General features: G+C 39.5%; 1 protein-coding gene across 1 annotated transcript in view; it reads right to left on the reverse strand.

Moving 5' to 3' along the window:
• LOC140953375 (citron Rho-interacting kinase-like) overlaps positions 1 to 11405 on the reverse strand; it is a 39234-nt gene extending 27829 nt beyond the window's left edge. The window contains exons 1-15 of the mRNA XM_073402859.1: positions 11102 to 11405; positions 10807 to 10898; positions 10254 to 10337; positions 9318 to 9562; positions 8245 to 8338; positions 7040 to 7240; positions 6440 to 6593; positions 5741 to 5948; positions 5005 to 5257; positions 4476 to 4603; positions 3763 to 3871; positions 3329 to 3382; positions 2799 to 2906; positions 2123 to 2212; positions 1120 to 1161 (exon numbers count right to left, since the gene is read on the reverse strand). Coding sequence (XP_073258960.1) covers positions 1120 to 1161; positions 2123 to 2212; positions 2799 to 2906; positions 3329 to 3382; positions 3763 to 3871; positions 4476 to 4603; positions 5005 to 5257; positions 5741 to 5948; positions 6440 to 6593; positions 7040 to 7240; positions 8245 to 8338; positions 9318 to 9562; positions 10254 to 10337; positions 10807 to 10898; positions 11102 to 11297 — 2058 coding nt within the window. The 5' untranslated portion in view covers positions 11298 to 11405. The remainder of the gene's footprint in view (positions 1 to 1119; positions 1162 to 2122; positions 2213 to 2798; positions 2907 to 3328; positions 3383 to 3762; positions 3872 to 4475; positions 4604 to 5004; positions 5258 to 5740; positions 5949 to 6439; positions 6594 to 7039; positions 7241 to 8244; positions 8339 to 9317; positions 9563 to 10253; positions 10338 to 10806; positions 10899 to 11101) is intronic.
• Positions 11406 to 12428: the final 1023 nt, after the last annotated feature.

A 12428-nucleotide genomic window follows, 5' to 3' on the forward strand; every position in this document is an offset into this window, starting at 1 on the left:
AAAGTTATTTTTTTCTTAACGTGGTCCGGGAACAAGGCTAAACATTTCACAGTACAATCCAGGGCTGCACGTAAGCTTCGTTTTCTGCCGCTATCGGTCAGGTATAAGCAACAAGCTTAGGGAAAGACTCCCTGGGCGGAGACATACTAAATGAAGACGAAAGAGAGCCCGGTCATAGCGATTGGTTTGTAAGAAAAAGCATACAGAGTTTCCTTACTCTCCCCTCCCATTCCACTTTTTTTCCTGCACTAAACAGCGGGAGTAACTACAAAGGTAATAAACTCATGTGGTATTGCGCACTAGTGTTAAAAAGTCGAACCCAAACTCAAACTCATGCGCTATCAGCCTAAAGTTTAATTCATACTGACTATTCTATACTATACTATACTATACTATACCGATTTTACAGTACGTATTTCTAATCTGTTTACCATTATTTTATTGAATAACTCCTGAGCTATTTCTTCCCTGTTTCTAATTCCTATCAATACACTGTCTGATCTTCTGGTGAGTGTAAAGGGCTAATGGTAGAAAACAAAGACGACAAAAGTTCAGCTTTTCTCTGCTCAAAATCAAAATCAAAAATTCTTCTTGTGTTATCTTTGCTAATTCCAGCAAAATAAAACACATTACTCGCTAGGACTGGCTAATTTGAGGTGTGCGTGAGACTTAGTTGGTCTTGTGTCGAATTGCATTGTGGAATTGTTTCGGGGCATTATTTTGACCCAGTTCCCTGCGCAACCTCGAAACAGCCAATAATAGAAGCGATAGTGTCTTCAAAAATGTTCCCATAGTGCAATTTGATACAGCACCGACCCAGTCTAACGCGAACTATCAAACTAAAGGAAAAACCGTTGCACCGATTCAAGACCTGCGTAGACATCGAACTTGAGTCAAGAACGTACTTGTCTCAGCCACATTTCATTTCATAACAAATTTAGTGACAAAAGGTTCGCACAAATCGCTAAATAAGCCTTCGCACTTAAACAACAAACATGTATAAGGACTTTTTTATGTTTCAGTTTGTTCTTCTGTGCTACTAAATATTAGGTAGCTGTAGAATATTCTGCCTCAAGATCACGTAAATCAGTAAGATAATCAAATTAAGGAAAATCTCACCTTTTCATTTCTATTTGTTGTAATTGTTGGCTGGACTGATTTCTGAAAGGCAATATATATGAACTAATGAGCACCTTGTTGGAAGCACGAAAATTGGTTCAACCAGGCCCCGGTTGTTCAAACGTTGGATAGCGCAATCCACCGGATAAATCACTATCCAGCAGAGAGCGTAATTGATTTCCGTAATACTTATCCGCTGGATAGTGATTTATCCGTTGGATAGCGCTATCCAACGTTTGAACAACCGGGGCCAGCTGTGTTGATAATTGATAAGACATTGTACACAGTTGGCCTCCACAGAAAGATTCAAAAGCTGACATGATAAGCACAAGACGCAGTGTTTGATCCGATATTGAGTCACTGAGTGGTAGGTTGAGAAAAACCACGCGCAGCCCAGGCTTCGGTTGTTCAAATGTTGGATAGCGCTATCCACCGGATAAATCGCTGGATAGTGATTTATCCGGTGGATAGTGCCATCCAAAGTTTGAACAACCAGGACCACATCGTTTTAGGGCGACTTCGAGATATTCGGATTTAACACCGTCAGTGTTGAATATCTGATATAGCTACTCAAGTCATCAATAATCCCTCTAACATTTGACATGTAAATATGATTGCGATTTTTGTGCAGAACTTTTGTCATATGAACCTGGAATAATGGCCTTAGCTCTCACGAGAGTGGTACAGTATCTGGACTAACAATTAGAAGGTCATAGGCTAGTCTCCTATCGGGACAACGTTACATTTTCTAAAAAAAATATGATCATTATTATCCACAACCAAACACCCAAAGCATCCGACACCCAAACTTTGTTTTGTTTTTTGCGAAAGCTATGCGCATTTGGCTTGACAATTAATGAGTTTAAGAAGCTTAGATCACAAGTGTTCCTCTCTCACTTCGACAACGAAAGCCCTTGTATCTGATTCACAATCACGGTCTGACAACTGAAAACAATCAAACAGAAGAAAAAAGTCATAAACTTTGATCGAGATTATACTGAACCTGAAGCTTTTCCAGTTGCGTTTGTAGTTGTTCTTTGCTTTTCCGCACATTCTCCAACAACTCCGTAGCCTCTTGGTTGGATTGTAACGACTGAAAACCAAAAAACGGAAAACAAATCAATCGTCTACATGTAAACCAAACTAGTTTAGAACTAAGATGTTCCCCTCGCCCGATTTATTTGTCACGAAACTATGGCGCCATCGTAATTATCTATTTTCTTCCGGGATCAAGTGGCAGAAATACTTCATGAGAGGGGGCAAAACAGGTAAAACGATGAACAAAATGCGGCTTCTTCCAACTCACTTAAAATGTCATATGAGGGTGAATTTCTCTGGGGTTGAATTCTTGGGTCCGCACCCAAGTTTAAAAAGAAAGATAAAGAAATAGTCGTTGTCGTGTTGACGTCCTCAATAAAACGTTCACGTCGTGGTCGTGCAATGGCGGCAAAGATGTGTAAGAAAAAGTGTGCTGCACGTGCCAAATTGTTATGCCCATGGCCGTCGCATTTGCCTGTCGGCTGTAAATGAATCCACCCTAAACATTTTTCCATTATTTGCCGTTTTTATTGCCGTCTCTAACAGCGTCGTCGTTGCTAAAGTCACCAACTTTGCACACACAAAGACAAGACGAGAAAGGCTAAAGCAGAGTCGAGTTCAATGCAACTTTCTTTTCTTACTTTTGCTAACTTTTGTCGCAGTTCTGAGATCCTTTCTTCGCTGTCCTTGGTGACTCTATCCAGCTTTTCCTGCCACTCCACCATGCTTCTTTTCGCTTCTTCATTCATCTTTAATAGCGAAAAAGACAATATCTTCAGCAACCTCAAAGCTACACAAACGTTTAAGCCTAACTCTCCACTATTTCTCATCTTACTGTGCTTATCAACAGATTTCCTTTTCTTTGCTGTCCTATATATTTGGCTTGTCCTCGTTAATTAGTTAATTTGGTAGTTGAGTTTTTTACTTTATTATAAAAAAAGCGAGATAAACAACGGCTATATTTCTGTGTTGTATCTCTTGTTGTATCGCTAACTGGCGAAGCACGAGCGAAGAATTGTATTAGACGAGGTATTGGCGAAGAACCACTCAAGCAATTGTAAGAGGTTTTATATCCTCATCAACATGAGCACTTTATATGAAAAAACAAACAAACAAACAAACAAATCTATCGACCAACTGTAATATGAGCGTCTAGCACCGAATTTTTTACCTTTGTCATTCGCGCTTGGTGATCATTTATACGGCTCTTGCTGACTTCAAGAAGCTGCAGAGAAAAAAAACGTTTACAGTGTGAACATCTTGAATTTTTACCGTGAACACGAACATTTGCTGTTTCGAGCCGGAATATTACTCTGTTTGTATTGTAAATGCTCATATACTGTTAGATAGATGTTAAGATCGATGGTCAAGCAAAGTGTTGGAAGAAATTGCCGTGGACAGCCAACAAGTCCTGCCCTGTTATCGAAGAAGCTTGCTCCTTGTATTGAATATTATAAAAACTAACAAAATCGCTTTATTCAGTAAACTCAAGACCTTTCTCTACATGCAAAGAAATGACAATCCCTGAATTTCACAAAGATGAATTGTTTCAACTTTGTCCGCATGATTACTGCCAGTACATCATTTATTTTCTTTCTGTCAGACCTTTTCCTGTGATTTGAGCTCCTCTTCAAGTCTTTGTGCTCGTCTGCTGGCGATAAATCGGTCATTTTCCAGCTGGGCTACAATCTGTTGAAGATCCTCGAGATTTTCTCTGTAAAACAAGAAGCAAACACGTTCGAAACGTCGCTGTACATAGCATTTCCGTCCGTGGGACCCTTTAGTAGACACAGCAACTGATAGTGTTCGTTTTGGATAAATGTCTCCAGGGGTTTCAATAAAAATCGAAGTATTCGATTCTCAGGTTTGAATTGAGTAACCGACTGTATGAACAAGGGGCCATTATTCTCCTTTTGTACGGGGGGGGGGGGGGGGGGGGAGTCTGGGCGCGTAAGCCTCAGAAAATTTGGAAACTTCAAAGCTGTTTTCAGCGTTCTGGCGACTAAATTTGAGGACAAAAGAGCATGTTTTTCATTCAAGGCAATGTAGCTTTTAATTTATCAGTCACAGTGACCCAATCCATTCCTGCAAGCAATGAACCAATGATGAAAACCATGAAACTAAATTATGTATTTTGAACGTAAACAAATTCTACGTTAACCTATACAGAAACTTGTGAAAAAATGACTGAAATATTGGCGTTCACATGACTAAAGCATTATCTCCAAGGATTTGACTGAACAAAGTCTACTTTTGACCGGACATTGCCCGTTGACCGACTGTTATTTCAAACCTTGTAGGAACTCATTTTAACTTGCCTGCTTTCTTGATCCCTGAGTTCGTTTGCCTTTTGACTGTCTTCCTTCAGTTCAGAAAGTAACTTAAGAGTGGCCGAGTCCGTCTTATTTCTTTCCGCTCTCTCGAGATCGAGTCTTCTCTGCAAGTCCTGCAAGTAAAAAAGATTAAGAACAATAATCGAATGTTATGTTACAAGGTCAAAAACATGATCTCAGCAAAAGTAGAAAGTATAATTTCCGTTGGCCTGCCTAGCAGGCGCTTGCAAGGAATATGGGCGCGAGAAAGAACGGGAGGCGTGAAGGGGACACTCGCCTCGCGTGTCTCTTATACCATACCACGCAGGCTAGATTTCCGTATACCAGGACACATGCTGAAAAAAAGTAAAATTCCTTCCACAGCCAACAGAGACAGAGATACATTATGGTTAATACTACCTTCCTTGTTATGGCACAGAGGCAAACGAGAAGGTTTTATTGAAGTATTTTGACAATTTTGCATAAATAAGACAAGTGACGCGACATTATAAACCGGACGCTCAAATGACCCTACCTTTACTTGAGTATCATAGAGTACTTTCTCCTTTTCCAGAAGGTCCCTTTCATACTCAGCATTTCGTAACATTTTGTCTTTCTCTTCCAGTGCAGTTTGCAAATCATCCAAGGTCTTTTTCATGGTAGCACTCTCATCCTTAAGTGTGTGACAAGATTGTAACGCATCCTTTAATTCTCTTGCCTTGATAGTGAGCTTCCTCTCAAGGCGACTAGGGGGACAGCCTGCTGGGGAATTTGGAAGACTTCCGGGTCTAAAGGCAGATAAAGAAAACATACTTTGTTCTAATAACCGTGATCAAAGTTAGGTAACTTATTTCACGGACGTTAGGAACTTCATTGATCAGAAAAAAAAAACACAAAAATAAAACTAGACATAAGGTAAACATAGGGCTTTTTTCTCTGAAGAGATAAATGTTTTATCATGGAGATTGAACGAAAAAATAAACAAAAAAAAGGTTATTTTGGTAGAAACTTTTACAATATTTCTATATGGGTTGTGCCTTTTGTCTTTGTCCACCATTCTTGGAAAAAAAAAATCTTTCGTAAGAACACTGATCTGACACTACCCAGCAAAAAAAGGCAACCCTACTCAATTTTGTCCAGTTAAAATAATCATTGTCCCTCTGAAAGACTGTGAGTCATAAAGAAAGGCTAAGCTCAACTTTTTTTGCATAGACTTTTTTATATATGTGTGTGTTCGAGTGTATGAGCACTAATGCTCAACGAGCACTTACTTTCTGGGAGAAAACGGGAGATTGATGGCGAGGTTCCGAGAGAAAGTGAAACCTACGAAAGGGAGGTCCTTTCCAGTGAATCCCTTGTCTTCGTGTGCTGATCTGTACTTCTCCAAATGAAAAATTGGATCAGGGCTTTCGGGCTCGAACTCGTCAAAATGCGACACGTCTGCTGCGCCATCCAGGTTAGGTACGTATGGGGGTACAGCTAAAACAAAATGAATTATAGTGTCAATCATTTGACCATATAGGGAGCTTAAACAATTACTACCGACGGTGCCGAAAACGTCTCTTAAAAAGTGTATTCATACTATTTCAAAATTCAACACTCTCATTTAATGTCCTTCAATTTGTTTAATATTGGTAAATTTTTCTAGGGTTGAATTCTCAAAGACTGCATCTAAGTTTAAAAAAAATAGAAAGTCGTTTCCTTGTGCTTCCTAGACCCTCCCCTTACAAGTTGTATATTCTGCTCAGTCATTAAAGGTTGGTCTGGTCGCTAGAAGTTTTTGGAAAATTACAAAAGCACACGAAAATGCTCAGTTGTTGAAAAAGAATGCCAGCATTAAGCATTGCTGTTCATTAATTTCAAAAACTGCACCGTTTAATAGCTTTTTTGGCGCGAGGCTCTGCAACCAGGCGTCACCATCTTTGACTTTCAGTAACGTTTGACTTGTCCAGTGAAATTCTTGCACTTACTATCTTGCAAGTTGTTCCAGTCTGTGCCCGTGAAGAACTGGTGACAAGTGAGTCCTTCATAACCCATCCTATCTTTACTCTCAGTACACAGATTGAAAATCATATCTTTGGCATTTTTGCTGACCTGAACATCCTTAGAAAACTTCAGAGAACTCTACAATAACAGTAAAGCACTAGAAATTAGGCAAAGTATATTTAGGAGGGTATACACCAGTTGATACTTATGCACACCTTTCAGCAGAGTGCTCAATAGAAGGACTAGAGCGTGGTATAATCTAGTTTGTTTTTTTACGAGGGTATACATGTACATGAAATTTAGCTTTATTCACTGGACAAGGGTTCCCACAAGGTATTAGAAACTTAGGACCTTCACAGACCTTCCAACTTAACGGTTTGGGCTGTCAGCCCATGGTCTCGACGGTTTAGCCTCCAAATCTCACTGTGAATCAGAAAATCTTGAAATTGCAAGAAAATTCTAGTAGAAATCATGTAATTTCAAAAAATCCCTCTTCATAATGGACAAATTGTATCAAATGTAGTTTTTTAGTTGAAGACTGTTTTGTCTTATTTTTTACTAACAACATCCACCTTGTCAAGTACCTTGTAGTTCATAATCTTGCTGTAAGTTATAACAACAGAGTCAGCTTCAAAGGGTGTTTGTCCACACAACATTTCATAAGCGACCACTCCTAGGGACCACCAGTCGCACTCCAAGCCATATGGCCCCCCTGAACCATCCATACTTGTGAGTACTTCGGGGGCTATGTATTCTGGAGTGCCGACAGGCATCTTGCTATGCACCTAGAACCAACAATAATTATAATATTGTACAGTTCACCAAATGCATGAATGTTCAGGCAGCTTTCAATAAACACATGAATCTTTAAATTACTAGTTGTATTTTTTCAAGTTTAACACAAGTCCACCATCATGTGGGTTAACATCCTAACATAAAACATAGCTGTATTGATTATATGTTTTCAATCTTAATTTGGCAGATGAAATACAGGTAGGAGGTTAAATTAATCTGTGTTTGTTAATTGAATTCAAATTTGCTGTAACCAATCTCCTCTCCCTTCCCAGAGGCCTCTCCCCTGCATGCTTTCTATTTTTTTATTATATCTATTTTTGTTGGGATACCCATCAGGAACTTCTACGGAGGAGGGATAGAGAGCCAAAATCTTGCTAATATGCTAATATTATGTAAACATTGATTTATGTCATATCAGTATGGAATTTCTGTCGCTGAGTCGCAGACGTTCCTCGATTCTTGCAAAACGTCCCCAGCGGCGCAGAGCGAGGAGAAATGGCTGTTTTTCAGGCTACAATCTTGAAACAAAACTGTTAAGAAAATTGCATACTTATGGGGCATTTTTTCTAAACTTCGTAGCCGACCGATTCTTCCCTCCCCCCTCCTCCTGGAAACAGTGTTGTTGGGTCTTTAAAAGAAAGTCGGATCCCTAAGCATGTGTAGGAAGTTATAACTTTGAACTGGGGGAGGGGGTTTTCTTTACGTAAAGCCGTTGATTTGGAAACAGTTTTGTTGCATTAGGTAGGGCGCATTAATGAAAACATTTTCTCAAGTAGTTTTGTCCAGGATTGTAGCTACTTATGATAACCCTGAGTAGCCTGTATTCTAAGAGTTCCCTTGCAAATTAAGCCTTCCCTTCATTAAACCCATACCCTCAATGTTTGCTCTTATTCATCTAAAATTAGCTTTATTTGTGTGGTAACACTTGCGTAATGCATTCCAAACCACTGAATTTTGAGAATTACCATAGGATTTCTAGTTAAAAGTTTCTCACCTTTTTGTCCGCTGCAAGCCTGGCAGATGAGCCAAAATCAGCAAGTTTAATATGTCCAGTCCGATCAACAAGAACATTATCAGGTTTGATATCCCTTCAGAAAAAATGATCATCACAATGTTTGAGTTCAATAAAAGGTTACCAGGAACTATATGCAAAGAAATTGAGCAGGAGAAGCTAAATATTTTTTTCCATTTAATTCTTTTGATGTGTAGCACTACACTTCTGTCCCCGGATTTTAGTAGCTAGATGTACTTCATGAAATATATGCTTTTAAATACCAATCAGATGTCTTGCTTTTTCTTTCAACACAGGTAAGAGTCAGTTTAATCACTCAGTTTGTGTCACACCTTTTGTTAAAAGCATCCTATACTTGACTTAACTTAAGCTTTAAACTCAGAATGACATACAGCTGTAGGTATCTGGCTAGTTGTACATTAAACCAGCCAACATAAATTCAGAAATTCCATCCTGATGATGTGTCACTAACAAGACCTGGGTCACTGGTGCCTCTGATTAGTTGAAGCAAATTTTCAATCAATCAGAAGCACTACCCAGACCTGGGTAAGTGACACATCATCAAGATGGAATTTCTCACTCATTCTACCGACTTTGATTCTCAGGAACACCAGCATTGGTGTCTTGAAATGTCAGCAGTTTTCTCAGGCTCAGAGGGTACTATGGCTCTATTTCACATGTGACATTATATACCTATGTTCATATTTCATGAAGCTCTCCGGCTGCTACCATTGATTTTCTCAGTTATAACTAATTATGAAAGATGATAAAATTAAAGAGAAAACACTAGGCAGGTCATGACATACACTAGGACACACATTGTTGAAAACCAGAGCAAAAACTAATTAATTTACAGCTAAATCAGTTACATGGTATTAAGCCTGCATAGCAAGCATTTCTGTGTGGTTTTGGAACAAAGAAAGCTTGTCTGAAAAATGGCTCTCGATCTTTTTTTCATGCGGCCATTTCCCATTTCTCGGTCTTTCTTTGCTCCGAAACTGCGCAGAAACACGTGCTACGCAGGCTCAATAGTAATAAGGCAGCTTATGTCTTACCTATGAACATAACCAAGCATATGCAGGCTGTGAATAGCCATCACCATCTCTGCCAGATAAAACCTTGCAACTTCCTCTTCCAACACATCATCATACTTGCTAAGTAACGACAACAAGTCACCACCAGGGTGGTAGTCCATTACAAGATAAAGATTATGGGCATCTTGAAAGGCATACTGGAGTGCTGTTATCCAGGGAGAGTTGCACAATGCCATTATTTCTCTTTCTTCATCATAGAATGCAACCTAATAGTGGACAAAAAAAAATAAAAATAAATTGGCAAAAATACAGTCAGTGACTTTCAAATTTTGCCCAACTTTAAACAAGTTAGCCTTAGTCATTGAAATTGTTAATTTTTACACTTTTTAGAGGATAAATCGTTGTTCATGCAATCCCTCCATATTTCAGCTCTCAACCGTACACCCCCGTTTGAAGGTTACACATACATCTACAGTCAAACTCCTCTACAAATCTCTCCATTACAGAGATGTCCATTTGCACTTCAGAAACGTGAAGGGAACTCGCGCCAATATGTGTCTCATGATATTGTTTCTGGGAATGTGCCGGTCAGCTAATGCCTTTTTTTCCCCCGTGTCCCTACAAACAGTCTCAGACTCTGTCTGAGTATTTTTCCAGTCATGGGAACCAGCCCCACACCATCCCACTCTGCAGACAACCAGTGTTCCAGATAAGAGATGGGTCTTGGGTCAATGACCCACCAAAGAAGGCTTCCTGACCAGACTGATGACATATAAGTGTTAACTTGAATATAACAAAAAAAATTCGCACATGGTCTTGGTGACCCCTCAGATGGTCTATATGACCCCCCCCCCCCCCCCCATCACCCCTTGAAAGAATTAACTGGAATCCCGGGTTACCCTCTTAGCTAATCTTGCCACAATTAAGTAGTTAAAAATGTCTCCACTCTGTACTTACACTTTCTTGAGCTAAAGTTTGGGTCTTGTTCAATGTCTTCATAGCAAATACATCACCACTTTGTTTGTCTTTGACAACTTGAACCTGTAAAATAGGTGATGAAAGTTTATACTCTGGCCTAAAATATTACCACAACAATAATAAAGGGGGGTGAAGTAAATTTTTTCCTTTTTCTAATTTTAAGTTTAAAAAAATTAACTTAAAACCATGCATTCAGATCAGAATGAACCGTCATTACTGATAATTTTGTTTATTTGCCTTTTCTGATGCCCAAAATAAGAAAAAGTAATATTATACTGCTATACACCTGAAATGTACATTGTATATTGCACATGGAATGTTAGACCTAAAAATAGAAGATGCAAATAACCAAAACATTTCTGGTATTTTATTCCGTTAGTTTCTTGGCAGGTATGCAGTGAAGCATCATTAAACTCAAATACGTCTAATTATACATAAGAATAACCCAAAAAGTTAAAAAATAAGGTAGACTTTTTACATTACTTAACGTCTGACGTGCTAAAAGCTTACTGAGACCTTTATTACAGGGTACCTGTCCGAAATGTCCTCTGCCAATGGTGTTAAGAACATTGAAATCGTCTTTGTTTAAACAAAGTTTTCGAAGATCATCAACCACAGGTTGGTCTGTGTGATTAGGAAAATATAAAAAAAATTGTAAAGTAAGGCTTATTTTATTGATCATCACTGGCATCGAGATCGTGTCAAGCTAGCGAAGTCGATCAGCAGACCAAATTTATAATCGACTGACCTTGAGCTACCTTGCCTCGAACCATGCATGTGGTAGAAATAAAGTGATTTCTGTGACCAATAAAGCTCTTTATACTTACATTTCTTCACAAATCCAGATATGTTCTTGTCCTTGAGCATAAATTCAGAGCTGCATTCTTCGAAGAGTAAAAGAAATGCATCCAGCAAAGCCTCTCGAGTAAAGCCGGCGCCATTCGGCGAGCTCTTGCGACCGACAGTTTTACCAGCAAAAATCTGATTGAGTTTAGCGCAACGAGTAGAAATGGAATCATTCATTTTTTGCAAAAAGTACTGAAAACATCAGAAATCCAATTTTCGGAGTGAAATAGATTTAAATTCGTGCAAAATAAACACCCTTCCGCTACCTAACTGAAATCTACGAGGTACAACCGTTTGCATGCCTGACACGTGCCAGCGAACTCACAGCGGATTCACCTCAAAGTAAACTCTGATTGGTGGGTTCGCCAAGACTACGTAAGACTGTCAAATCTGATTGGTTAACTGTTTGAAGGGAGCGAGCTTCAAATTGCATCTTTTTTTTTCTAGAATGTCTTGTTTACATCAAGTCTGGTTTACATGTGTATTTCAGTCAGATTGAAAAGGGGTGGATTAATCCTGTACAAATACCGTTACTCGTTTTCCCCGCAAGTTCTCTGTTTAGCTAGCAGAGACTTCTTTTCCCTGGTATTACCAGTCAGCCGCATAAAAGGTAAAAGAGGCCACTGCCGGCAGCATACTAGCAGGGAATCGTTTATCAAGTCAAGATCAGGTCCTCCCCTAGCTTTCGGATCCACCTACAATTTCGGCGGCCTGAGTTGCAAAGCTATCATCAATCCCGGGGTCATCAATTTCTTGTGCACTCCTTAGAGTTTCATACTGATCAAAGTTTTGCCTGCATGCAGACGTCTCCTATTTCCTTTCTTGCAACAAAGGAAATAGGAGACGTCTGCACGCAGGCAAATCAAAGTTCCGCTGTATTGTCGTTCGGTGACAAACTGCACCAAGACATTTTTTATCATTGAAGCAGAAAGATTGTAGCCTTCGAAAACATCCGTTTCTCCTCGCTCTTCGCCGCTGGCGAAACGTCCCCAGCGGCGAAGAGCGAGGAGAAACGGATGTTTTCGCAGGCTAGAAAGATTGTGACCTGTTTTGGATTGTGCACGTGGAGGGGACTACAGTACACTGAAAAGTGCAAGATCTGTTTCAGTCCCAGTGTCAATTCCGGCCCCACAGACCAATGACTGATTCAGCCTCTCCTAGAGCCATGAGCACAATTTAAGCCAATTAAAGCAGCCACATCAAAAGCCTATTAGACCGAATGATGGTAGTGTGATATTTCAGCGCAAGACATTACTTTTGGTTAGTCAAGCGACTTTGAAAGTAATTAAATAATAAGAAAATGTTTAC

Source organism: Porites lutea, chromosome 11, assembly GCF_958299795.1.
Source record: "Porites lutea chromosome 11, jaPorLute2.1, whole genome shotgun sequence".
Taxonomy (NCBI): Eukaryota; Metazoa; Cnidaria; class Anthozoa; order Scleractinia; family Poritidae; genus Porites; species Porites lutea.